Source organism: Xyrauchen texanus, chromosome 4 (genome assembly GCF_025860055.1).
Source record: "Xyrauchen texanus isolate HMW12.3.18 chromosome 4, RBS_HiC_50CHRs, whole genome shotgun sequence".
NCBI lineage: Eukaryota > Metazoa > Chordata > Actinopteri > Cypriniformes > Catostomidae > Xyrauchen > Xyrauchen texanus.
The window spans coordinates 13,833,780-13,861,512 of record NC_068279.1 but is presented as its reverse complement, the minus strand read 5'-3'; the positions used below and the strand labels follow the sequence as shown (position 1 = coordinate 13,861,512).

The 27,733-nt window shown below is 37.5% G+C and overlaps 2 protein-coding genes across 4 annotated transcripts in view; one reads left to right on the top strand and one right to left on the bottom strand.

Annotated features, from left to right (window-relative positions):
* The window catches only part of LOC127634780 (rho guanine nucleotide exchange factor 9-like), a 38,545-nt gene extending 18,948 nt beyond the window's left edge, over positions 1-19,597 (top strand). Inside the window, exons 2-11 of one of the 2 annotated variants that reach the window (XM_052114465.1) lie at positions 43-222; positions 949-1,032; positions 8,251-8,466; positions 10,034-10,213; positions 10,328-10,560; positions 13,699-13,828; positions 14,239-14,370; positions 14,843-15,086; positions 15,408-15,476; positions 17,987-19,597. In XM_052114465.1, coding sequence (XP_051970425.1) covers positions 43-222; positions 949-1,032; positions 8,251-8,466; positions 10,034-10,213; positions 10,328-10,560; positions 13,699-13,828; positions 14,239-14,370; positions 14,843-15,086; positions 15,408-15,476; positions 17,987-18,159 — 1,641 coding nt within the window. In that variant the 3' untranslated portion in view covers positions 18,160-19,597. The remainder of the gene's footprint in view (positions 1-42; positions 223-948; positions 1,033-8,250; positions 8,467-10,033; positions 10,214-10,327; positions 10,561-13,698; positions 13,829-14,238; positions 14,371-14,842; positions 15,087-15,407; positions 15,477-17,986) is intronic. The other variant, XM_052114472.1, reaches the window with a different exon arrangement.
* A 1,493-nt stretch (positions 19,598-21,090) lies between these two features.
* LOC127634766 (GRB2-associated-binding protein 3-like) overlaps positions 21,091-27,733 on the bottom strand; it is a 44,042-nt gene continuing 37,399 nt past the window's right edge. For both annotated transcript variants that reach the window (XM_052114445.1, XM_052114453.1), the window contains 2 exons: positions 24,656-24,745; positions 21,091-24,089 (listed from right to left, as the gene is read on the bottom strand). In XM_052114445.1, the coding sequence (XP_051970405.1) occupies positions 23,973-24,089; positions 24,656-24,745 (207 nt within the window). In that variant the 3' untranslated portion in view covers positions 21,091-23,972. The remainder of the gene's footprint in view (positions 24,090-24,655; positions 24,746-27,733) is intronic.

Here is a 27,733-nt window from a genome sequence, read left to right as displayed (position 1 = left end):
CAGTTTTATTCCTGTATCCTGTGTCTTCTATCTCTTCTCTAGTTGGTCAGTGGGAGCTCTGTAGTGAATGCCGAGGCAGTATGGGACCATGTGACCATGGCTGACCGAGAGCTGGCCTTCAAGGCTGGCGATGTCATCAAGGTGTTGGATGCCTCCAATAAGGACTGGTGGTGGGGTCAAATTGATGACGAGGAGGGCTGGTTTCCTGCCAGCTTCGTAAGGGTGAGTGGAACTTATCTTATCCAAATTGAACATTTGTTTTAACATTTACCTGTCTAATGACCACCTGTTTAACAAACACCTGCCCAATACACTCACCTGTCAAACATACACCTGTTTAACACACATCTGCCCAGACTTACATGTGTAACACACACCTGCAGAACCAAACCTGTTTAACACAGCTGTTTTCATATCAAATGAATTGCAGTTTGATAAAGCTATTTAAATGACATGATTAAGAAATGAAGCGAATATTAGAGAATTTTAATGGCAAAAACATGATTTTTTAGCCACGGATATTTAGTTGGCACATTTTTGGTAATTTACAGTTTAATAATACAATAATAAAACATTGATTTTCTGTTAAAGGAATAGTTCACCCAAAAGTTGTAATTATTTTACTCACATTCATGATGTTCTAAATCTGTATGACTTCTTTTCTTTCTTGAAACAAAAAAGAAGTCATTAGTTGTGTTAGTCTTAGTCCCCATTCACTTTCATTGTATCTTTTTCCATAAAATGAAAGTGAATGGTGACCTAGGCTGTCATTCTGAACACCTAACATCATAAAAGAAAGAAAATCATCCAAGTTTGGAACAACAGAATTTTTATTTTTTGGTGAGCTCTCCCTTTAAAAACACCTTAGTCAGAAGAGTTTACATTCTTCCCTTTAACCTCCAGCTTAAAACAAACTCTTCTTTGTGTTAATGTTGTTGTTTCTCTAAGGTGGAGTCACACCCCCCACAAACCAAACAGCTTTTTTATATCAACCCTGTCGCTGCATCACGCCTCACAAACGCCACGGCTAAGGTGCGTTTTTTTCAAAACCACTGCTTACCGTTTGACCGTTGAATGCATTTCATCGCTTACTGCTCACATGTTGTCGCTTTGGTTCCAACGTTTCGTTCCCGCCACAATCGCTAAGCTTCGCTTCCATGGCAACTTATCTTCATGCCGATGACAGTTTGGGTCTGTCCGAAAATACTGAAATAAAATTTTGTCAATGTAATGACACAATGTTTACATCTAAGAAATGGAATGAGAAAAACTATCCATATTCCCCCTTTTCTGACAGTATTTGTTGACATCTTGTCCTTTTCATGCTTGAACAGATGATGGTCTGAACTTATATATATTATGTATACTCTATATACACAGTAGTATAACCCTAACCAATCACAACAGTAATGGAATAGAATAGTTTATTGTATATCCAGAGTCCCAAATTAACTTGTCAAATGCCAAATGCTAGTAAAATTGGCATTGGCAAATAAATAAAACAGAATTACTGACCATTTGGAGTTACTTTATTAGGAACTGAAACAAAGTACCTAGATTATTATGTAAGAATAGTCTATTGTCTGACTCTCGCTGTTTTTCTATCTGACCTAAGTGACATGAGGGATGTATATTAAAGACATACAAATGCTCTAAAATAAAACACATCTACTGACAATTTATACCTCAGGAGACAATTTATGATCAGATTTTATCTAAAATGCATAAAATGTTTTTTGTTTCCCAGAACTTCATGTTGCAACTCATACTATATGTGGATTGTGGAATATTAGTTGTTTAAGAGGGGGAAAAAAATACAAATATGAGAAAACAAAAACACGACAGATCTTTATGTTTTTGTGAAAGGTGCTGTTTTGCTGCAGTACTGTTGAATTATGTGAATAGCACAATTACCTGTGCTGTTTGTCTCAAATATACAATAAAACAACAACATTTGGTAAAAGTTAATTTTGAACCCTGTTTATATCCATTTGCATGCGCTAAATCTGGAAACCCTTCCATTACAGACAGCAAGACAAACATATCTTCCCTGATCCACATCCCTCTTATATAGTATATAAAAAGCTATGTATTTTTAAGTCTTACCTTTTCAGTGATATTTAAAACCCAGAGTCAATTTCATGGGCAAAATGTATTAAAATGATATGAATAAACTAAAGTGGGTATGCATGCATGCTGCTAAATGATTAATGGTTTGTGAGCACAGTCATGCTTGCTAAAATGCATACACACATTTGCTGCTAGCTATCTGAAGGGTGATTGATTTCCCTGCACACTAATGATTAGATACTGTTATCATATTGTTAAAGGAAAAGTTCACCCAAAAAGGAAAATTCCCTCATCATTTACTCACCCTCATGCCATCCCAGATGTATATGACTTTCTTTCTTCTGCTGAACTCAAAGATTTTTATAGGAACATTTCAGCTCTTTAGGTCCATACAATACAATTGAGTGGGTAACGAAATTTTGAAAGGTCCAAAAGCACATAAAGGCAGCATGAAAGTAATCCATAAGACTTCAGTGTTTTAATCCATGTCTTCAGAAGTGATATAATAAGTGTGGGTGAGAAACAGATATATTATATTCAATATATACAATATTCAAGTAATTTTAATTTCAATATCAATTTCCACTTTCGCTTTCACATTCTTCATTTGTTTTTGGCGATTCAAATTATTTGTCCATATCAAGAATTTATAGCTAAAAAGGACTTAAACATTTAACTGTTTTTCTACCCACACCTATCATATTGCTTCTGAAGACATGGATTTACCACTGGAGTCGTATGGATTACTTTTATGCTGCCTTTATGTGTTTTCTGGTGGTTTAACATTCTGGTACCCATTCACTTTCATTGTAAGGTACTACAGAGCTGAAATATTCTTATTAAAATACATAAAATGTTTTGGGTGAACTGTCCCTTTAACAATATTTCTGGTTTGAAAGTCCTCTGCAGTTGTTGCCAAAACCTCAAACGGAGACACATAGTTTGTGTGGCCATCAGTTTGTTCTCTTGGAGAAATCTGACTCTTAGTGCTGAAATATGAACATAGACCCTTTTAGTGGGGGTCACGGTTTAAAGTATAAAAGGAGGTGTAGGATAGAGATGTGCTTATAAAAGGAGGAGTGTGTTGGTAGAGGTGGAGTGCTTTTTAATGGGACTTTTATATAACTTGGTCTTAACTTTGGTTATATACTGTACGTATAGCTTTCTAAGTGCATTTCTCAGTTCCCGTCTTTTACCTTTTTCTTTCTCTTTCTTCTCTAACAGTCATCTATCCCCTTTTCTCCCTGACCACACACTGATGGCTGGTTGTGTAAGCCGCTCTCTCTAGCATGACAGGTGTGAGAAAATCTCTTCTCTGTACAGAGAATATCACCTGTGTCCACAAAGATATGTACATATTATATACCCACTATATAAATCTGTACAACACATCCTGTATTCTGACCCTTTGGGCATCTCTTATGCAACCCTGAGAAAGGACATGAAGGAATAGACAGAAAGAGCGACTATGAGAGAGAGTGAGAGAGAGAGAGAGAGAGCGCAGTGGAGTCTGAAGGTGTTATGTCACACCAGTTGGTGGCGCTGGCCCGCAGGTTTGGCGTCTCTCTCCTGCTGAGACCTGGAGCTCTCGTGTCATCAGAAATCATTTCTCGCTGTTTACTCACAGTCCACAAGCATAACACAAACTGTGCCCACACAAGAAACACAGGAACATACAGTGGAAATGAGTGTTGTTAAATCCATCTTACATCATGGTTTTATATGACATCATCCAAATAATCGAAATTATCGCTGTCCAAACTACAAGTGCAACCATGTGGAGATATGGAGCCCAAATTCTGATGTACTAAGATCTAAAACATTTTAAATATGTCACATTTTCTGTTCAATGTGACATATTTCCAAGTAAAATGGAAAATTGTTTCAAAGTTGGAGCAAGTTGTTGTAGAGGTGGAGCAATTTATTACGTTTTAACAATTTAAATGTTTTTTTTTGGAATAATGTGCACTGATGAAGCATGCACCACAAGACCAGGAATGTGCATAAAGAAAATAAATATTGTCAAGTTTAGGGATGGGAATCACAAGGAATTTAACAGTGCTGGTTCCAATTCCTCTTAACAATTCCAGATCCTTAACGGTTGTATTAATGATCCTTTTAGTACAATTGACTTTAATATTTAAATATAAGAAATTATATTCTTATTGGTTTTAGTGCCCTTAGCAGCCTGTTTCCAAATGATGAAATAATTTCATAATTCAACAGAAATGATTCTTGCAAAAGGTGTTTTTACACAGACTTTTTATTTAAGATATGTTATTAATATTATTAATTAAATTAATTCCCTCTAACGTGACTGGTTGATAGTTTCTACATTTGAAATTAACTCTATAATTTAGGTTTATATAATTCAGTGTAGGCATTGATAAATCACATTCAGTTGATAATGCATGGTCAATATTAATGCTTTTAAACCCAGGTGCATACACATTACAATGGGATAAAATAAAAAAAGCCTGCACACAATCGTAAGTGCCATTTTTTTTTTTATGGACCCGGTTCTGAATAAGTAGGCCTACCAGTTTTTGGTTACCAACCCTAGTAAATGTTTATTTAATGTTGACTTAAAAATTAGCTTATTTTCCAACATTCAAGCTTTTACATTTTTTTTATTCACTGGAAAGTCAATTTGAAAATGTGATGATTCACAAAGATTAACCCTGTTTACAAAGGTTGGAACGTATTTCACTTGATCTAGTTTTGTGTTGGACTTTGTGACTGTTGGCTAATTCTAACTTTCCTCATATCTAGAAATGTTATGGTTATCTGGCCATCTGAGGCTTAAAATGACTCTGAAGTAATCAATTACTAATAGTGTAAAGACACACACAAGCTGCACCCAAGTAAAAGAGATGGAGAAATGTTGTATTTATGTGACCTACTAAGGTCAGTGTGATCTGTGGTGTAAGATGCTGACACATTTACACAGTATACTCTGTTCTGCTGTGTCTTGTGTTTCTCTTCACTGTTCACTGAAGTTGACTCGTGAAGCATAAAATGAGACGTCACTTTTCATTAGAGGAGGGAAGAGAAGAACAGACAAAAAAAAATCTGATTTGCTCTGGGAGGAGAGGGTGAGAGAGGAAGGGAGAGACATGGCGAGAGGGGCTAAAATAGATTGGACAGTAAGAGGAAGGAAAGAGAAGATGGAAGTGTGTGTGTGTGTGTGTGTGTGTGCATGTGTGTGTGTGTGTGTGTGTGTGTGTGTGTGTGCAACATCTGTGTAATCAGTGTTCTTGTAATTCCTCAATTTCAATTTCATTTTCAGCTGTAACCACACACACACACACACACACACACACACACACACACACACACACACACACACACACACATTGGTGCAGCTATCCTTACGAGGGCTCTCCATAGACATAATGATTATTATACTATACAAACTATAGATTCTAACCCCTATCCCTACCCCTCACAAAAAACTTTCTGCATTATTAAATTTTCAATAAAACATAGTTTAGTATGTTTTTAAGCGATGTGAATTATGGGGACACTAGAAATGTCCTCATAAACCACATTTATTGCATAATACCTTTGCAATACCATACCCCCCCAAACACACACACACACACTGTTGTATCCTCGGAAAGCAGGATCACAAACTAAGGCTTGCTTTTGATGAGGATGAGGAAGGACAGCTAGCCCAAGGCTAATACACTGAAAAGTTCTGCCAAGTCAAAGATTTCTAGGTATACAATTATAGTTTGAAATTGTAATTAGATCTTAATCTAAGAAACTCAACCTTCAAGAGAGTAAACATCATATCTATGACTCTCTTTAGAGCTGGACACACAAAGGAAGGGAGAGACAGAGAGAAAGAGAGACAGAGAGAGAGGACATGGTTTGAGGCTGAAAAGAATCTGTCTATTTATGAGAATCTATTTTTAATTGACATCGGTTCAGGTCAGCAAAAGCATGCATGTGTGTACATATTTAGTTATAGTTTGGGGACAATGTCATCCCCAAAAGTGAATTAAATCCGATAATACCTCCCTTTCGGGATATTTGGGGTAGAGTTGGGAATTGAGAACTGTTCCATTTTTTTTCCGGAACCATATGATTTCCTTAAATCGGTTCTGTTAATTGTTCTCGATAATAAACAATAAAAGATGAACAGTATTTCCAGCAGTGGTATTCTGCGGCAGAGCTGTGCCTCTACTGAATCTACAGTGTGAAACAGCCAGCGTGACCAATGTATTCTGATTCCTGAATGAATTACTCTTATGAGCCGGTTCCTTTGAATCTACATTGCGCAACATACAGCACTACCAATGTTGGCCGATTTCCAAATGGATGACTCTGATGACCCAGTTCTTTTGACTCTAGCTCTACAACATACAGCTCTACAAGTATAGTCACACATACTTACACATTAGTTGAAGTGGTTACTGAATAATCTTATTTCAGTCATGACAACTCTCTGAAAGATTTAACATGTTAATGTGGGTGACATATTGATAGGATATTGGTCTTGGTGGACTAGATCTGCTACGCTACTGCTGCTGAAGAGCAAGTATGGAGAATTGCTACTGCTAGAAAATAAACAGACATACTGAGTTAAGCAGACGGACATACTGCTGCTGTACAATTAGACAAAATGTCAGAGTCAGAGCCTATGCTTTGAGCATGTATAAATATGCTGCTGCACAAATAAGCATAAAAAACAATCCCCATGTAGCAGATCTAGACCAGTGGAGCTGGACTGGAGGTGGGTTTCAGAGAAAAAATAGTAATATAATTGTTAGACAAAGAGAGAGACTCAAGTTGATTACATGTCAAAGGAGCAATCAGCTTACCCCATGCAAGCCAATTGGCTCAATATGTCACATGTGAGCGAGCAGATTGGCTAACAGATAACAAGCTCAGCTTGTGCCATTCAGAGTTTCATGGCTGAATTTTGGTTATTGACGTGCAAGTAATGACTTTCGTTACGCGTTATTTCACATATGAAATAACAAATGAAATAAGAACTGTCACTGTTTTATGTAATGTAAAGCATGTGACGCTTCTATCGGGCAGAGCAGTTACAGACTTGGTTGCTCGTATGGTAATATGTAGTTAAACATACACAAAAGTGGTAATTGTAATCAGTGGAATTTTATTAAAGAATGAACGAATAAATGTAAAATGTTATCACATTTATTTGTTTGTTTAGAATTTATATTTAATATATTGGTAGGATCGATAATTGGATTGCATTTGAGCTTCTAAAAAATCTGTGTAACCACAACCTTTACAAGAATTGTATTTAACTTATCTGTTCTGTCATAATCTGAAATGATCTCATAATTTGGCAACTGGGTGATGTAGGTAGTAAATGCAAATAAAATTGCATTTATTATTTCCAAATAATTCTTCTGCAAAAGTACCAAAAGCGTTGTTAATGCAATTGTTTAGGAACCAGAATCATTAAGAGGGATCAGAACTGGAATAGTTCATTGCTAGCTATTCCCATCTTTAATTGGGGACAGATACAAATACTGTTACAATTAATATTCACTACTAAGGAATTCCACCATTTAAATAGCTAAGTGAGTGTGTGTGTGTGAATCTTGTAGTAGATATACATGCGGGCTAGTCTGCCTGTGAGATCGAGAGGGAGAAAGAAAAGGGCGAGAGAGTTTGTGTGTGTATGTGTGTTCACATTAGTTGCCTCACCTGGGAAATCAAGCGATACGTTACATAATCAGGACAAATAAAATTCTCTCAACCAAACATACACACATTTCTGTGTTCCTAACTGTGCACATCTGTATATTCCTCCTTCTATTCCCCTCTCATGGCTTGTTTGTATGTGTCTGCTTCTTGGCAGCTGTGTATTAGGTTCAAAGGAAGATTCATTTATCACTTTATGAAAACAGATTTTGTAAATGTTCATAGTAATGCATCTGTAATGGTGAAATGCAGTTCAAACTAGTGTCACTAGAGGGCGCCATTATTGTGAAACTTTTTTTTTTTTTCCAGATCCCTGTAACTTCAACCCCTGAAGCTTTTAAACCTTTTATGAAAGCAATCATACGAGCTGTTAACTCAGGATGCTCTGAGCCAAATGCTAATCCAATGAGAGCACAATTATTGTGATTACTTTAATTGATAATAACAGGGCTTGTGGATCAAGTCATCTTTGTCTTGCTGTGTGTGTTGTAGTTATGGGTAAACCAGGAGGAAAACACAGTGGTCGAGACTGCCGAATGCTCCAATGATGTGCAGAATGGCCATGCAGAGGCCAGTCCGAACCCCAGCACCGATTGTCTGTGTCTGGGCCAGCCCACCCAGAACCGGGACCAGATGAGAGCCAATGTCATCAATGAGATCATGAGCACAGAACGACATTACATCAAACACCTGAAGGATATCTGTGAGGTAATAACACACACACACACACACACACACACACACACACACACACACACACACACACACACACACACACACACACACACACACACACACACACACACAGTGTAAGAAATGCAGAAGAGGTAAATTGCTGTCTGATAAAGCTGTTTAATTTACATGAATTTCACAAGATACATAAAGACTTGGTGAGAGATTATTAAAGGCAAAGAAATATTTTTTTAGGTATTGTTTAGCTGGCATAATTTGGTCATTCACATTTTAATAGTACTATACTATATTAAAACATTACATTTTCTGATAAAAGCATAGTAACCCAAAAATTCTGTCATTATATAATAAACCTTGTAATTGACAGACTTAGTTACATAAATTGTCCTTAGAGCTCTCACAAAAATTAGATAGATTCTCAAAAATTATTTACAAAATCTTGGGCCGTATTTTAAGAGCGCTAGCACGAAACGTAGCGCTATTCCATATGTCATAAGTGCAAAGTTAGTGGGCATAGCCATTAAGTTTTAATATTTTTGTGCAAGCATGTGCTAATTCTAGGTATAAAGTGGGTTTGGCTGAATTGTGCTACACGCTAATTGGCTGGTTCAGTTGCAATTTATTTCTTAGGTTCTTCTCCGGATATTGAACCATCTGAGTCCCATGTAGTCCGTGATTGTATCGGCACACAGTTCACTTCTACTGGTCGATTTTTATTTTGAACAATTAAATTAATTTATTGAAACACAAATTTTTTTTATTCAAATTACATTTCTAAATTAAAATTACACTTCAAGCGAAATTTAAATATAATTAAAATAACGAAGTTGTCCAAAAATTCATATCAAATCCAGACATTTTACTTCTTTACATCTTTTGCAATGAATTAATAATCACTCCATGACAACAGGTGGAAAAATACCAATACAAGTTAGATCATAAATACAATTGTAAATATAAACAATAATAATAATTGAAAAATAAACCATGATCTATAGATAGTTTAACACAAATCTCAGTAATGTTTGTTTCATATGACGTCTACAACTCTGATCGTCAGGGACATAATTTGATGTTCCACAATATTTTCAGTGTTTGGACATGAAATGTATTACCACCTGCTGGTGGAATCTCCTAACTGCAAATGTAGGAACTGAATTTAGACTTTACACTGAAAACAGAATTTTTCTCAGGAAAATAGCAAATTGCGCTTTGAGCAAATCCATTAACATACATAACATCCACATTTTGCATGCATACACCTACAGATTGCGCAAACACTCCCACCCATGGGCAATGCGCTTTGCGCTGGCACGATAATTCCGCTTAGAATTAGCACTCTCACGAAAATTGGATTAGATGTAACGCACGGTCGTTGCGCTTTGTATTAAGCTTTGCGTACTCGTGAAAATAGAGCTCCAATTTGTTTTCCATCACTACACATTTCTAATGATTTGACTGGGCCACCATAAAGACTCTTTGCCATTGCACACAACACGAAAGTCAGAGCCTAATCCCAAAATGATATGGCCAAAGTTTCCATGAAATGTTTTATTTAAATACACATTTGTGTGTATTTCAGGGGTATCTGCGTCAGTGTAAAAAGCGAAGAGACATGTTTAATGACGATCAGCTGAAGGTGATCTTTGGGAATATCGAAGAAATTTACAGATTCCAGTTGAGCTTCGTCAGAGACCTGGAGAAACAGTTTAACACGGAAGAACCTCATCTCAGTGAGATCGGACCATGCTTTTTGGAACACGTATGTATGATCATAATGTAAAAAACATGAACAAATGTACAAATACAGAAAAACACACACACACACAGAAAATGAAGGAGAAAACTGAATTTGTAATTTTTTCTCTGTTTACAGCAAGATGGATTCTGGATTTACTCAGAATATTGTAACAACCACGTTGACGCCTGCATGGAGCTCACACGTCTCATGCGAGATGCAAGATACCAGCACTTCTTTGAAGCATGCCGATTAGTTCAACAGATGATTGACATCGCCATTGACGGCTACCTGCTTACACCAGTCCAGAAAATCTGCAAATACCCTCTACAGCTAGCAGAGCTACTGAAATACACAGTACAAGAACACAGGTACACAGGCTACGCTCCAATCGCCCCAAAGTCCCTGGGGAAGTGGACTTCACAGGGTATTTGACCATCTTAAGTGAGATTCCAAATAGTTGGAATCCTATGTACTTGGTCCGAAAGACACTGCAAATAGCATAGGGAATTATTAGGGGTGTAAAGATACACTCAGCTCATGATTCGATACGTATCACGGTACTGCGTTCACGATACAATACGCATCACGATATTTTGAACAAAATGTAAAAAAATAAACAAATTCAAATAACTTTATTTGATTTATTACCAAAGCATTAACAATTTTCAATAACTTTTTTTGTTGTATTTTAACCTTCTGTATGTAAATTAACAATTGACTAGGTGTCACTGAACAATAAAACTGAATTTTAACATGAAATTAGAATTAAGATAGCTGAAACCTAAGAGAGAAATTCTTAAAGCAGTAAAAGTGCAAAAATAAAAAACAAAACATTAAAACAAATATTGTTCTGTTCAACACAAACAGCATGTGGGTTTGTTTAGGTTATTTACAGTTACAGTACACCAACATCCAAATTGAGTGACAAACACGCACACAAATGCAAAACACAGGTTCTCACACAATTACTAATGCATACATACCTGCTCTAACTGGTTCGATTTGTTCTTCAACCGGAGGAAAACCTCTTTGCGTTGTTCAGGGAGTAAGTGGAGCAACGATCAAAATCTGGGGTCCAAGGCATTACTCTCTAGCAGATAATTCTGTTCCTCTGTGTATCTGCTTGAGAGGTTTTGCAGGATGGCTGTCATCATGTTAGCTACAGTATTTCCCGTCATGCTCTGTTCGATCGTGGATTTCAAGGGCACAATGAGTGACAGGGTGGCGCTCTTTTCATTAGACAGGACGGTGGTGACTTTTTTTTTGCGGTTTAAGAAGGTTTGCTATTTCTTCAGCATCACTGATGTCGGCGCTATCCAGAGTATCGCGTTGACGGGTTTTTTTGCGCACCTCTGTGCTCAAGAGGGCTGACGTTATAGCCGCTTGTTGCTCGAGATAGCGTTCCAGCATTTCCATTGAGCTGTTCCATCGTGTAACAACATCCATGATAAGATTATGTGATGCGATCTCAAGCATCTTATGCTTTACCATGAGCACAGCTGTTGCTGTGGCACTGCGGTGAAAGAAAACCATGACTTAATATGAGGAGACAACCCAGCTTCTCTCACTGCCACCTCCATAATAATATAATGATTTACATGTAATGTTTACTGTGAAATGAGAAAATAAATTTTGTTGTAGTGGAATTTTATTGTATTGTGTGTAAAGAGCTCAAGGGGCTACATCTGTAACTTTTGGCAGGCTTCTGGGGTTGGAGAGGGGTGTGTGTCGCGGTTCGGTCTACAGGAACCGTAACACAGGATTGTGGATGTTTGTATCGTGATTCCGGTTGCGGTTCGCGTATCGTTACAGCCCTTATCAATTTCTCATCAATTGACAGTATCCCTTCACAGTAAGTGGACAGGGAAATTTACCCACCGGTCATTGAGCACTACTACTCGTAGTGCATTTTAAGTCTAGGCCTTCAGTGTGATTCATACCATTAAGAAAACACAGTTTCAGAATGAATAAGACACCATATGCCTATTATACATTACGTGGCAGTCAACGTATAATACCAATTGACATTTTAAAACACGTCCACGCACGAAAGCCAGAACCAAGGAGGTCTAATAACAAGAAAAAGCTCTCTAATAATACTTGCGATTTAAATTTTGCTTACTTTGGTTACTTTTCAAAACTTGATCTGACACTGAATGCTTAAGCAGCCTAATTTACACTTAGAAAACTCCTGATGTTGCTATAACAATGCAAAAGCACATACCAATTTACTTGAAGTAAAAAATCAGCCCTCCTTTCCTGTTTAATTAATCAATCGCATGATCATGCAGAACATCTCAGGTTTTTAAATCCATAAGGATCTTTTTCTCAACGGCAATACCAGCAGTGATGACAGCCGACTCGTCAGCATGACTTTGCGCTCTTTGCTTTCAAATGATGTACATCATTTAAAGTGTGATTGCGTCAATCAAGGCCAGCTAGAAGGCCTGGGCTGGGAAATATCCTAAAGACCACACCCACCAAGGACAAATAAATCAATCTGATTGGCTGATGAATCTGACAATCTGACTTTTGATGCCTATTCACTGCAGTGTTGAGGGATTCTGTAGACATTCTGAAGGCCTGACAGGGTGGAGCTCAGACTCATGCGATTTGTGAAACAGTTGTCACACTTTGCTTGTAAACATTGAGGAATAAATTCTGATTGGATAAACTTTTTGTTTTTTGTTATTTGTTTGTAGATGAATTAGGAGTGGAAAGCATTTTGCATTTGTAAGGAGGTATTCAAGTTTATTTAAAATTTTTAAGAACGAAACTATGACTAGTTGTTCTAGTATAGTTTTTACTAAATTGCTACAAATGAATTGCTAAAATCTTAAAACAAATACAATTAGACTCCTTGTTCCAAAGTGAATCATTCACGTACACAAGTTCTTAATTTGATTGACATTTGTTTACAGGATTTGCAGCAAACGTAAAAATGTTCATAGAGTTTTATTGTAATTATAACATGTAAAAAAAAACAATAACGTTCACGTTAAAATAAGGGTTCAAGTTGTCTTTAATAGACATTTTTAGTATATTTTTAGTTACAGCTTTGAAAAGTCAAACCTAATTAGACTAAATTACTGCATGTATTTTATTAATACACTTAGAAGCATTATAGACATTTATATGTATAAATGTATGATAATTTACAGGATATGATTTATACAGAAACAGTACATGATGTAATCATACCCAAAACACAACTCTGTTCAGTGTGTAGGAAGCAGTGAACACAACATAGGGACCCTGTAAATAAGGATGCAGCTCCAGAAACACACACACTTTAGTTGCCAGAGTTATACAAACATGGATAAGCACATTCCTGGTGCGTCATACTTAAAATTGCAGTGTGTGGGGGGACAACACAAAATATACAGTATGATGGTGTAAATGACAAATTCTGAAATGCCAAAGTATGAAATATCTGCTTTCCACCTATAACAGTTTTCTCTGTTCTCTTGCTCTCTTTGTTTCTCTCTATTTCTTTGTTCTCTCAGTGATTATCGGTATGTGGCTGCTGCACTAGCGGTAATGAGAAATGTCACTCAGCAAATCAACGAACGTAAACGAAGGCTTGAGAACATTGACAAAATCGCCCAATGGCAGGCCTCCGTACTTGACTGGGAGGTGTGTAGTTGGCATATTGAGACAAAGGGCACTTCCTAAATACCACCCTCACATCCATAATGTCCTTCTCCGAGTATACACATTGCCACATGGACCTTTGGGCATTAGTCCATTGTGGAGTTTGCACTAGTGTGGGCTTGGCAGAATGGTGCATTGAGGGTGCATAGCGACAGCAAATGGGGCAGTTGTGAGTGCCCTCCTTTATAATAAAATTACATATTAGACACATTACCGCAAGTCCACATCAAACGCATTCTTTTTGAAAAGGGCCAAAGCTAGCTGGAAAAAATACAAATTGGTAAATATGTAATAAATCGATAGGTTATACTGTATAGTCTGGATGGTCTCATACTTCTGTAATGATTATTAATTGTTATTGTGTGTGTGTGTGTGTGTGTGTGTGCGCGCAGGGTGAGGATATTCTGGACAGGAGCTCAGAGCTTGTGTACACTGGGGAGATGTCCTGGATTTATCAACCATATGGCCGCAGCCAAACCAGAATCTTCTTCCTATTTGATCATCAGATGGTCCTGTGCAAGAAGGTGAGAGAAAAAGTGAGGAAGAGAAGTTGGGAATAACACTGTAAGGTACCATGTTTGAACTTGGGTGTGGAAATAAAAGGAAGGTAACAGTTAAAAAATAAATTGATGTCTCTAAAGATGCATTACAGTCAGACTCCTCACCCTATCCCACACTGAGTGTGTACAGGTGTGAAAGTTTGTGGGGTGTCTTTATATACGTGTGTCTTTTTATCATGGCCAATCAGATTTGCTGTCACATGGAATACAACCTCCTGGTGTAACATCCTTTTAAGTGTGTTGATATGTAAGATGAGAGGAAAGATGGGCGGTGGGATGAGGGGAAAAAGTTATGTTTTAGAGGTAGTTCAAGGCAGCAAATATTGTAAATAGGAACAGAATAATTAAAATTCTATCAATAATTTGATTGGATCATCAGTACAAGGCTCATGTAGTGACTATAAACAAACTAATAAAGACTCTCCGCATTCTACAGGATCTCATTCGGCGCGATATTCTCTACTACAAGGGCCGGATCGAAATGGATCGTTATGAGGTCATCGACGCAATCGATGGCCGAGATGATGATTTTAATGTCAGCGTAAAGAATGCTTTCAAACTGGCCAACAGAGACACAGATGAGATCCATCTGTTTCTGCCCAAAAAGCTAGAGGAGAAAATCCGTTGGCTTCGAGCATTTCAAGAGGAAAGAAAGATGGTCCAGGAAGACGAGAAGATTGGTGAGAACTTTTACATCACAAACGATTCTATTACACAGGCCAACGAACAGTGTAATGACACTGCAGAATTCCATTTTTAAAGGAATCCTTCCCCCCAAAATGAAAATATCGAACACTCATGTTGTTTTAAACCCATATGACTTTCTTTATTCTCTGGAACACAAAAGGAGATGTTAAGAAGAATGTTAGGGACTGACAACCTCAGTCATCATTCACTTTCATTATATGGAAAAAAAGAGTTGCGTCAATATGATTATTAGTTGTTATAACTCGAATTCAGAACTTACATTTTCCCCAAATGTTATATTTTTGTCTGTTTAGGGTTTGAAATCTCTCAGTATCAGAAGAGGCAAGCAGCTCTGACTGTTAGGAGAGTCACCAAACAGAAAGGTATGGTATTGTGAAGCCTGTTGCCACATAACAAATCGCTTTGATTACAGGTGCAATATAAGTAAGAGATGATAATGTACGGTCATTATCACAAAATAAACCTGAGACTTGTATAACCCTAAAGGATTTTATTTTGAGATAATGACTGGCTGACTATGCATTATCTGGCTTATTACATGCCTACTTACCAAATAAATAAATACATGCAATTGAAATATTGATTTTAGTTGAAATTCAGAGATATCAAACAAATAAAGATATGTAGGCATCACTTGCATAGGATAAAGGCCCCGGCACACTCTTGGCGATATGCTTCTTTGTTCTTCACATCAGAATAAAAAAACATTTCAAAACAGCTGAGCAACGTAATACTGTTTGCAAACATTGAGACAATGGTCATGCTGCTGTGGGAGGTGTTTAGAGGAGCATTTAAAAATTAGGTTGCTTAAGACTACATGTAAAACATCAACTAATATGACATCAAAATGTGTAATCAATGCCTCATTCTATGAGTAGAATTTACACAAGATCAGCAAGGAAGCTGTTTAACTACTCAATGATGATTTGAAGTATTATACTGTATATCCAGTAGATAATGTTTAATTTATGGTTGCCCAGGGGTGCACAACACAACAAAATTAGCAAAGCAGATAAAAACTGAAAATAAAAAATAAAATAAGCCACAACACAAGGATTTTAAGCCACAACACAATGAAATTAAGCCACAACAAAATGAAATTAAGCCACAACACAATGAAATTAAGACACAACACAATGACATTAAGCCACAACAAAATGAAATTAAGCCACAACACAATGAAATTAAACCACAACAAAATGAAATTAAGCCGCAACAAAATGAAATTAAGCCACAACACAATGACATTAAGCCACAACAAAATGAAATTAAGCCACAAAACAATGAAATTAAGCCACAACACAATGACATTAAGCCACAACAAAATGAAATTAAGCCACAACACAATGAAATTAAACCACAACAAAATGAAATTAAGCCGCAACAAAATGAAATTAAGTCACAACACAATGAAATTAAGCTACAACACAATGAAATTAAACCACAACAAAATGAAATTAAGCCACAACACAATGAAATTAAACCACAACAAAATGAAATTAAGCCACAACAAAATGAAATTAAGTCACAACACAATGAAATTAAGCCACAACACAATGAAATTAAACCACAACAAAATGAAATTAAGCCACAACACAATGAAATTAAACCACAACAAAATGAAATTAAGCCGCAACACAATTAAATTAAGCCGCAAAAACACAATTATCAGAATAAGAATAATTCTTAATTTTATTGTGTTGTGGCTTTTCTATTGCATTTTGTTGTGTTGTGGTTTATTTCCGTTGTGTTGTGGCTTCATTATGTTGTGCTGTGGCTTTCCATTGTGTTGTGACAACATTTTGTGATGTCGTGGTTCAAGTTTGTTGAGTTGTGTCCTAATTTTGTTGTGTTGTTGTTTAATTGAATTATGTTGTGGCTGAATTTCATTGTGTTGTGGTTTAATTTTGTTGTGTTTTGGCTTACTTTGTGCTGTGGTTTAGTTCCATTGAGTTTTCTGCTTTTATTTGCTTTGCTGATTTTGTCTGGGCCACTGTAGTCATTTGTAATGTTAACTGAACAACGATCAGGCTTTACACGGCCATAACATGTGCCGATTACACTCTGTAATTTTCATTTTAATGAAACTGATACTACTGTATAGATAGGTGTATAAAAGTGTTAACTGGCAGAATACAGACAAAAGAATGATGATAAAAGAGGCATATCTTATTTTGGGCACATGAGTGATACAGCATATCAAATAACAGAGTGAATGGGTACTTAAGAGTATTTAAATAGATTTGATTCCTTTTGAAGACTAGGTAAATGAAAAAATTTGCATGACATGTTCTTAGATGTAGGTACATTTGCACCAGTTCACAAATAACTCAAGTCACCAAAGTGTTCATATTGACTTGACTGATGACCCCCACATTACCCCCGTGCAGGACGGACTCAACTGGTGATAGTGGGGTGGTGGAGGTTGCCGCGTTAGCACACTGAAACAGCAATGTGATAGATTGTGAGCAGACTTATAAAGTAATGGCTTACATGTGATTGGCCGGGAATTAACCAGCTAATGGTGCGATTATGTACCACTGCTAGTCTTCCCACTAGAACTACGCTGCACTTACATTTATGGGTGAACTATTCGTTTAAATCACAAACACACTTCAAAATAAGAGTCCTGTCACTTTAAAAATTGGCAACATGCAATTGTCACTTTAAAGATACATTTCTAAAAATGGCTTTTGTTGGTGTAACGTAATGTATTCAGGTTGATTTAGTTATGTTAAATTATATTTTTTCTAATGAATAAAGTCACTTTATTTGCATGTTACCAAACAAAGCACTTTTTTTAGATTACCTGAAAAAACTGTGCATTAGCAGTTATCTGTATTAATCTTTGCGTATTTCATTTTTGTGTCAGGTGTGGGTCGGTCAGTCCCCCCAGCATATCCACCTCCTTTGGACCCCATGAACCCCGGGCAGTATCTCCTCCCTGATGGTTATGGACAGGCTGACGGATACGAATATGAGCCCAAACGCAGTACATCCCCCTTCTGGCAGAACTTCAGTCGGTTAGCTCCCTTTAAAAAATAGAACACACATCCACCAGGGGTCGGAGACACTGGCCTCTGTATATCTGGAAAAGCACTATTCTACTTAAGATATATCCTGCAGACTTTAGGAGGACCAACATGACACACAAACTACAGGAGAGAGGATGAACCTCGCTTTTACCAGGGGTTTACCAGGCAAATTCGTTTTACTGGGGTTAAGGGGACACCTTGCCGGGCTGGTTGCACTGAATTCTGCACATTACATATTGTAATTCATTACAGTTAAAAACACACACATATATACACATACACACACACACTCGTATGAACATACAGGGAAACCACATTTTATCACTCTCCTCTTTTAGAGGTTTTAAATTATGATGTAAGGAAAACCTCTTTTTTTCCTCTCCAAACAAATCGAGGGAAAGAATTTTCACCTTTTAAAGCACTAAACCGCCCTAATGACTCTGCTCTCTAGCGCTGCCCTGGTGTTCCTCCGTGCACTGTGACTATTTGGGGCATTCTCTCACCCAATCTCTCTTTTTCTCTCATTCTCCACATTATCTTGTGTTTTTAAACAGTTCAAGCCTGAAGTTCTATTTTTCCTGGACAATTTATTCTTGGACGGATCCTGCTGCACTCTTTAGTTTGTTTTGCATGAAATTCCACAGTTCATTGCAGGTATTTTTATTTATGTAATTTTATTTGTACGGGTCGAAGTCTCAAAGAACAGTGTATCACACTGTACAAAATGTCACGCAAGTTGCATACACAGGAAATATGGATATCTCAACAAAGCAGCGTTGAAATTCAGAGAAACCTAGACAAGAAAATATTGGCAAAACAACAGTATGTGAAGAGTCTTCAGAATCAATCAAGCTTCAAGTCATTTTGGTTTGCTGGAGCTTTCAGAGCCCCGATAAAACTACAGTTTTCTTATCTCAGTTTTAAAGACCAGAAAAACCCATAAGAGGACCTGTTCTCCACTCAACAGTCCTGTCAGACTGGAGACCTTGTAGCTTGTTTACGTCAGAGCTTTGATAATCGTGAGGTATCGGTCTTTACCCTCACCACTGTTTCCTCTCTCTCATCATCAGCGCAATCTGACATCAAACCAGGAAACCTAATCAGTTGTTTACTGATAATGTGAAAACCTCTAAGCCCTGTCTTAATTTTAAGAATCCTCCAAATGTCTGTTTTTATGAACAGAATGGATGATCCATGGAACAGGATGAACTTAATCATGCTGATCATCTTCTGAGTGATGTGCCAATTCATCTCGAACATGCCAAAATAGTCTGGTTGCCAAATTTTCCTCTAACAGGTGCATTGATATGTGCGAATGCCAACCCCATGAGCTGGTACCCCACCATGTGACTTCTCAGGCGAAAATTAAATCAGTGAAATTTGGTTATCGCTGCTAGGATTAGCATGACATAGCGTTTCTGTTTTCTTTTTGTTGTTTTTGTTGATCTATTTACAGTATGTATATATATATATATATATATATATATATATATATATATATATATATATATATATATATATATATATATTCCCACATGAAGGGACTTGTGGAACATTTTATTTATGGTATATTCAGGTTTTGTCTGATAACTTTCAAAAGATAGTATTTAGTCCAATCACAATATTTAAAGTATTGCTATAAAACATTATTTATTATATTATAGTGTGATTTGTTTTTTCCATCTTGATCCTCTTTCTATAATTTAGAGTTTCTGTTGGAGTGTTAAAGACTCTTTAGGGCATCAAAAATAAACATGAGAGGACAGTATGGAAGAAATATGTCACACATGTGTACCAAGTGCCACATATTATTATGTTACAAAGAAAAATATCGGTTGAATATTTTTGATTTGGTGATTTGATTGAAATAAGAACATTATATCATTATTTCATAATAAACTTCATTATGGATACAACAGAGATGAACTGAATACATGCTTCCTCTGGTCTTATTTGGTGCCTTCTGATTACAAAACAGTGATGCGGGTTGCATTTTGAAAAGGAATAATTACATTTAAAGGGTATTTTAAAATTAATTACAATATAAATTTGTTATTTACTTTGTTGCTGGACTATCCACTTTAAAGACAGCGTATGTTACATTCGGTGTAATTCAGTTGAATTCCCAATTTAAAAGATGTGTTCTTTAGGTTTATTTGATTATAAAAATTGGTCACATGATAAATGGCTAAATGTTTTGGCCTCTGTCCGCAATGGAGGGTCTCATTGACTCAAGTTCCCTCTGGAAATACTTAAAGATAATACATGGTAATAAATGAATGAAAGTAAATATATTATAACAAAATGTCAAATAAAAGTAGAGGAGGTATGCCGGTGTTGTGCTGAAATCTGACTCCCCCCGGATTCTTATTCCCCACTAACTGATTGGTCCATATCCTCAAATCCTATGCCTACACCTACCCCTTACCATAGGCGGAAATCGCGGGGGGGGGTCAGGACCCCCCCTATCTGAGGGTTGTCCCCCCCTAAAATATAATTAAAATATGTGTATTGTAAATAATATAATGATATATTCTTAAAATAATTATTTAAGAAATAAAATAATACAAATGCAAACGGGGCAACAACAAAAAACCCTTTGGTGTCCCCTTCAAAAATTGCTCTTGAGAATTGTTATGTTTATTGTCCCCCCCAACATTTTGATGAAATTTTCGCCCCTGCCCCTTACCTAACCATAGTACTAGGGAGTCATTGGTTCCTATCCCTAAAGGCCACCCCAAAACATATCGGTAAACATATATATATACTAGTGAGGCAGAAATTTAAATGACACCAGATGAATTGTCACTGGAGTGAGGTATACAAGCCTTAATGCACTCGGATACATTAACATACAGTATATATAAAAGATATGTGATTCTGTATTTTCCCCCGTCTTTCAGAGCAAAAAAAATAGTTTAAAGAAGAGTCTCACTGAGTTTTTCAATTATTGAGTTTATTCAGCTGAATTGTTTAAAGTGATTTGTGTTCAAAATGCATCACAATAATTTACCTGCTAATGGATAGACATCCATTTATTCACACAGGTCAGTAAGGTCTCTACATTTGTGACACGCACGCACGCACACACACACACACACACACACACACACTTGTTTTGCTCTCACTCATTCACTCTCACTCATGCATTTCATTACTTCATGAGACATAAAGCGTACACTGAAGAATATCAGAATTGGTGGGAAACGGATGATGTCACAGTGATTGTTTCCCATGAAATCTTTGTGCTCTTGTCAGTATGACAAAGGTAATGTTGGACCACTATAAAAATGACATAACAGTGTCATTAGCATAGCATGACATGGCACTAGAATTCTACAACCCCAAATACATTCGTCATGCCTCATAAAAGTGAACAAGCCTAAGTCAACAGGAAATACACATAACCCTGTTAGATCAATAATATGACAGTAGTCTGACATTAAACATTCAATATTCACTCAACATTCAATCTTTAAAAGGAAAAGGCAGATCTATCAGAGTTCCTTTCAACAAAACAGCTACTTCCTTCAAAGTTTTGATGTCTTGATTCTTGAATCTTTGTTCCAGTGTGCAATCACAGTGAGTGGTTCCAGTGGTCTACAGTGGTCTGACTCTCATGAAGCATATTGTAATGGTACGAGTACATGTTAAACATGGTCTCAAATGAGTTTGAAACCAGTGAAAGACACATTCATTGTCTGTGATACTTTTCAGTGATTGTGCACGTCATTAATATGTAACATTCATAATAACTTCATAACACCTTTGAAAAAAAAATTTCTTCTGAATTTATGAAGAGCCTATGTGACATCTGTGTCACAAATATCAGTGATTCAAAACAGTGTGCCTTTACAGTCAGGGAATTATTTCAAAATAGATGTCCTTGAAAGTACCATAAAAATGGCTCTATACTGTTTTAATTTTTTTAATTTGAGCAAATAATCCATAATGAACCCTCAATGTATAAATTATTTGTGTAATAAATAGTCTCAGATGGAGTGTGTGTAAATTTGTGCTTTGGTAAGCAAATTTAAGCGTCGGTGAAAATGTTTTCATGTACGATTCATATTCTCAGCACTGTTTGGCTTTCATTCTCAATTTAGATTTAAAAAGACTACATACTACAAAATAGGGCTGCACGATTATAGCAAAAATCATAATTGTCAATTATTGCTCTTGATATTGTAATCGCGATTATTAATGTCGATTAAAAATTGTAATTACCGTGACATCACAAATTAAGCAACCGTGTGGTTCTTCAGAGTAGCAGATTTCAATGGTGGATATGAGTTATGCTCCAGTTTCTTTTAAGCATATTTAAGCATTATATTGTATTTTATTTTATATTGTAACAATGTTTTTAAGGTAAGGTAAATTAAAATTATTGTAAATTGATATCTATGGTATAGAATAAATGTAATAATTCCTAAATTACTGGTTAAATTATTTGTCCACATACAGTAAATAATATGGCATATTCAATAGTCAAACTTATTAACAGCTAATTTAAATCAACCAAGCTACTGCGTTCAGAAAGCCCTTAGGTGGCGAGACAGGGGGACCATTCATCCCGTTAGACCTTCAATGGTGATCTCGTTCATGTAAGATCATCGTTAGATCATTTTTGGCCTCAGTGGTTGCACTTTGAGAATTAAAAACAGTCATTTGTCTGTTTGTCGATCGGAGTTTATGCGATTCGTGAAAATGTAAAATCTACCAACACCAGCTACGTGGCAAATAATGCAATAACAGACGCAATAACAATGACGGTAATTCCTGAAATATGCTATTCATGCCATATTCTTTATGTTGGCTACACTTCCAAATCACTCGTAGAAGAGTTAAGCTGAATTATTTTATTGCTATTTTGTACAAATCAAATTCACATTGGCCTACTCATTAACATGACAAACAAAACTGTTATTACATGAATAAATTGTACACAGAAATCGAGCAACGTGACAAACTCTCCCATTACAATGACTGCTGTCACTCACAGCAGGTTTACACTGTTTGAGACCTGCATTTCGACGCAAGATCATGACGCTCCGCACAATGTTCTGCACTTTCACAAATGCTCTCATTAAAAACAAAGCTGTCTAATCAGCATAATAAATCAATTATTTACACCGCGTCTGTGCGCTGAATAGAACAGGATCATTTTAGTTTTGCATTGCTCAACAGACATATTAGTGATAGGTTAGAATCCTCAACCGCTGCAACAACACTTTGTAAATAGAAACTATTGACGCAACAGGAGCAGACTTAAATTGAACGCTGTAATCGTCAATTTTCACGATTACATAATCGTGGCAGCCGTAATCGTAATCGCAATTACTTTTTCGATTAATTGTGCAGCCCTAAAACCAATGTTAGTTGTAGAATCAGGTATCATGCCAAATACTACCACCATTTAGCCTGATAACATATCATAACGCTAACAGATTAGCCTGATAGATTGGCATTCCTTTAACTGATTAGCCTGCAAACCTTTCATACTGTATGCGGCTTTCTTTGTCTTTTATTCAATTTATAAAAAAAATGTTTTTACACAGCAAACCTTCATAGTGATCTTTTTAATAAGGCATTACAAACGGCTAACAATTGGGGTCCAAGAGGGGTAGGATTGTGACAGAGGGTCTTTTATTCTTGAATAATATCCTGATTAATCTGCCATTTTATTTCTGAAGGTTTCAAATTCAACTCCAATATTACATTGTTTTCACAGCTGTGTAATGACCAAAGTGTACCTGAAATTTTAGGTGATGAGTACAAGTCAAGTTTTGAACCATGTAATAATTTAAAATGACCCCCCAGGCTTTAGGCTTTCGACTGACGAACATCCTTCCACTCCATCTTGGTGCTCTGCAAAGCCTGTGTCTTCTTCTCGTCTACTTGTACATAATCCACCCTGTACCCATCTGCCAGCAACAGCTTCTGAAAACAAATGAAACCATACCAACAAACCATCACAACACAAATTAACATGACAGAGCAGTATCAGAGAAAATAAGGGTCCTGCAGGAAGCGTGAAGGCAGATTTATGCCATGTCATGTTTAGAGCTGAGCGGTGAAGCAAAAGTGACAGGGGAAGGAAATGCTGAGTCATTGTTTTCGCTGCCCGAAAGACTTGTTTTAAAAGAGCCACAGAACCCCTGAAGATCACAACAGAAACAAGCACACTCAAAGCCCTATACATACTAAACAAAAGAGCAATACAGTATGAAAAGAGTGTGTAATGGAATCATGATTGCTAATTTGGATCACTGCAATAAGTACAATGACATGTATTTTGGACATGGTTCCATGATAGTATCATACTTTTTGTAAGACAATGCTATTCTTTGAAGTACCTTCATCATATCATCTTAATACCATGGTATTTGAATAGGGTAATCATAATACCATAGCATACAGTGGAGCTGAATTTTTTATAAATAAGTTTGTCAATATAATATGAGTGAAAACTGTTTGACCTCTATTTTTCAGTGTTTACCACTAACCTTTTGGACAGGTGGGGGGGAGGCGGAGTTGAAGTCAAGTGACAGGTAATCTAGCTTGGAACACCTCATCCAGGGAGTAGTACCAGGATCCTGAACAAACAAACAAACATGCATACACACACACACACACACACACACACACACACACACACACACACACACACACACACACACACACACACGTACATGTTAATACACAAATATACAGTAACCACAGTACACCACTGACACAAGGTGATGCCATTTTCTATTAATGATATTTTGCTGATTATCTGAGATGAAAGCTGTTTTGCATAATAAGGTGCATAGATGGTGTGCCGCTTTCCTAAAGTATTTTCACATTGCACCATGAGAATAAAATCTAATACACTTTTTAATATGAATTATACTGTATATTATCTGCATTGTCATATGAGGCTGTAACAACTACCTTTTATAAAGGTGCATTTTATCCATAAGTGAAAGTGTCCAATAACAGAACGGTTAGTGAGATTAAGTGAGTAGTGTTTGGCTTGTTATGTGATCCCAACATCGTAGCCCCCATGAGGGAACCCTCTCAATGTACTGTAAAATAAAACAGCTTTTACTAGGCAGCTGATATTACTGTACTGGAGTGTTCATCACATGAGAGCGCTCAAGATTTTATATAGATGTTTCAAAATTACACTTCATTTCTTTATTTGTAAAACCTTTTTAATTAGGAAAAAATTCTGAGTGCACCTTTAAAGCAATAAGCCACAAGAGGCTGTGCATTAAATACATTTTACAACAGTTAAGATGTGCTCTTTGGCTGACGTGAAGTGAATTTTACCTTACCTGTATAAAATCACTGTAACACAAACAGTAGACTCGAGTGGCTTATTGCTTTTATAAAACGTCAGCCACAGCACTAAAGATACCAATGTTCACTAAACAATTAAATTGATAATTATTAATAATAGGAATAAACAATTCTTCCAACAAATAATATACTTTGTTGTACATCAGCCGCGGACCATGCATATTAAGTCTAGGCCTTCAGTGTGATTCATGCCATTAAGAAAACAGTTTCACAATGAATAAGACGCTGTGCCTATCATCAGGGTTGGGGAGTAAAGGAAAACATTTAATGGGATTACATATTTAAAATACAAAATATAAGTAACTGTATTCCACTACACTACACCAGTTACAATTTAAATCATTGGTAATTAGAATACAGTTACATTCAAAAAGTATTTTGATTACTGAAGAGATTCCTTTGCATTTTATTGTCATTTGTTTCATTTAATATTTAGTCCTTTCAGATGGAAAAATGTAAACATATAAATTAATTAGTGAATGTTTATCACTTACTTTGTATATCTCCCTGAGTGTGGACATGTTTGTGGGACATCATGCCCCTGCATCTCGGCAAAATTGAGAATTTGAGAATTGAGAATTTCTGCACGAGCCTATTCTTTCAGGGGGAAAAGACCCTGCGGAGGCCACATCCTGCCCAATCTAGGGGGAGGTAACATGTGGCAAATACACCAAGAGAGTTGTGAAAACGTACGTGGGAAATGGCACGATGGTAGGTCCAGCCTAATGAGGGGGTACTCTACAAGCACGGCGACCGGGGCAGCGGGGCTGCCCAAGGGACACGCGGGTCCGCTGACAGGGGGACCATACCGTGGGAAATACATCACAGGGATTTTGCCTGAAAAGGGAACTAGGCCCGTGGAGCCCGACCCCAGTACAGAGCACCTGTGACTCGCCGTCCAGAATGCTAGGGAGGAGAACATCCAGGGAGCGACCCTTAGTGGCTAACCTGTTAAGGAGGTGCCATGGGCCAGTGCCCACGAGGATGCCACACTTCTCGTAGAGTGTGCTCGAACCCGCAAGGGGGCGGGCACGGCCCGGGTGTGAAATAGCATCAACGACCCAGTGAGCTAACCTCTGTTTGGAGACGCCGTTTCCTTTCCGCCATCCGCCGAAGCAGACAAAGAGCTGTTCAGAACATCTAGAGCTCTGCGTGCGGTCCAAATAGATACGCAAAGCACGTACCAGACACAGCAACAAGAAGGCTGGGTCTACCTCCTCCCAGGGCAGCTTGCTTGCAGGCTCATGACCTGGTCCCTGAATGGGGTCGTAGGAACTTTGGGCACGTAGCCTGGTTGCGGCCTCAGGATAACGTGAGAATGTGCTGGACCGAACTCCAGGCAGGTGTTGCTGACAGAGAACACATGCAGGTCCCCAACCCTCTTGATGGAGGCTAACGCGATCAGGAGGGCCATCTTCAGGGAGTGGGCCTTGAGCTCAACTGAATCAAGCGGCTTGAAGTGGGGTCTCTGAAGGCCCAAGAGGACCACAGAGAGAACCCAGGAGGGGAACAGGCTAGGCCGGGGAGGGTTCAGTCTCCGGGGGCCTTTCAGGAACCTGATAATCAAGTCGTACTTACCTAGGGACTTGCCATCTACTGCGTCGTGGTGGGCTGCGATAGCAGCTACATACACCTTAAAGGTGGAGGGGGACAGCCTTCTAGCATGGCTATGAGCGGCTCCCTGACCCGAGGAACCGATCGAGTAGCCGTGAGGGGGGGACGGAGGTTTCCAGTTCAGCCTTGTGCTCACGGCAACCCGGTAAAGCATAGCGGACATCTGTGCGCCAGCCTCAGACTGGGCGAGCAGACCCGAAGGTGGCTGTTGCCATGGCTATGATCAGGCACTGATAAACTGACTTTAGTTGCTCATTCATTTGCAGTGTTGTGGGATTCTGAAGAAATTCTGAAGGCCTGACGGGGTGAGCTCAGACTTATGCGCTGCTTCGGGCATGCGCTTTGTGAAACAGCTGTCACGCTTCGCTTGTGATCATCAAGGAATACATTCTGACTGGATAAATAACATTTGTTTTTCTCTATTTGTTTGTAGATTAATTAAGAGTGGAAAGCAATTAAAAATACATAGGCGAAAAGGTGATTGAGGATGAAAGGATGAAAAATATGTATTTATTTGGCATGTTAGAGCACATGACTAGCAGAGTATTACTGACTTTATCACAGTCAAGCCTATTTTATTGGACACTTTCGGTTGTGGAATTAATTATAGATTAAGTTCACCC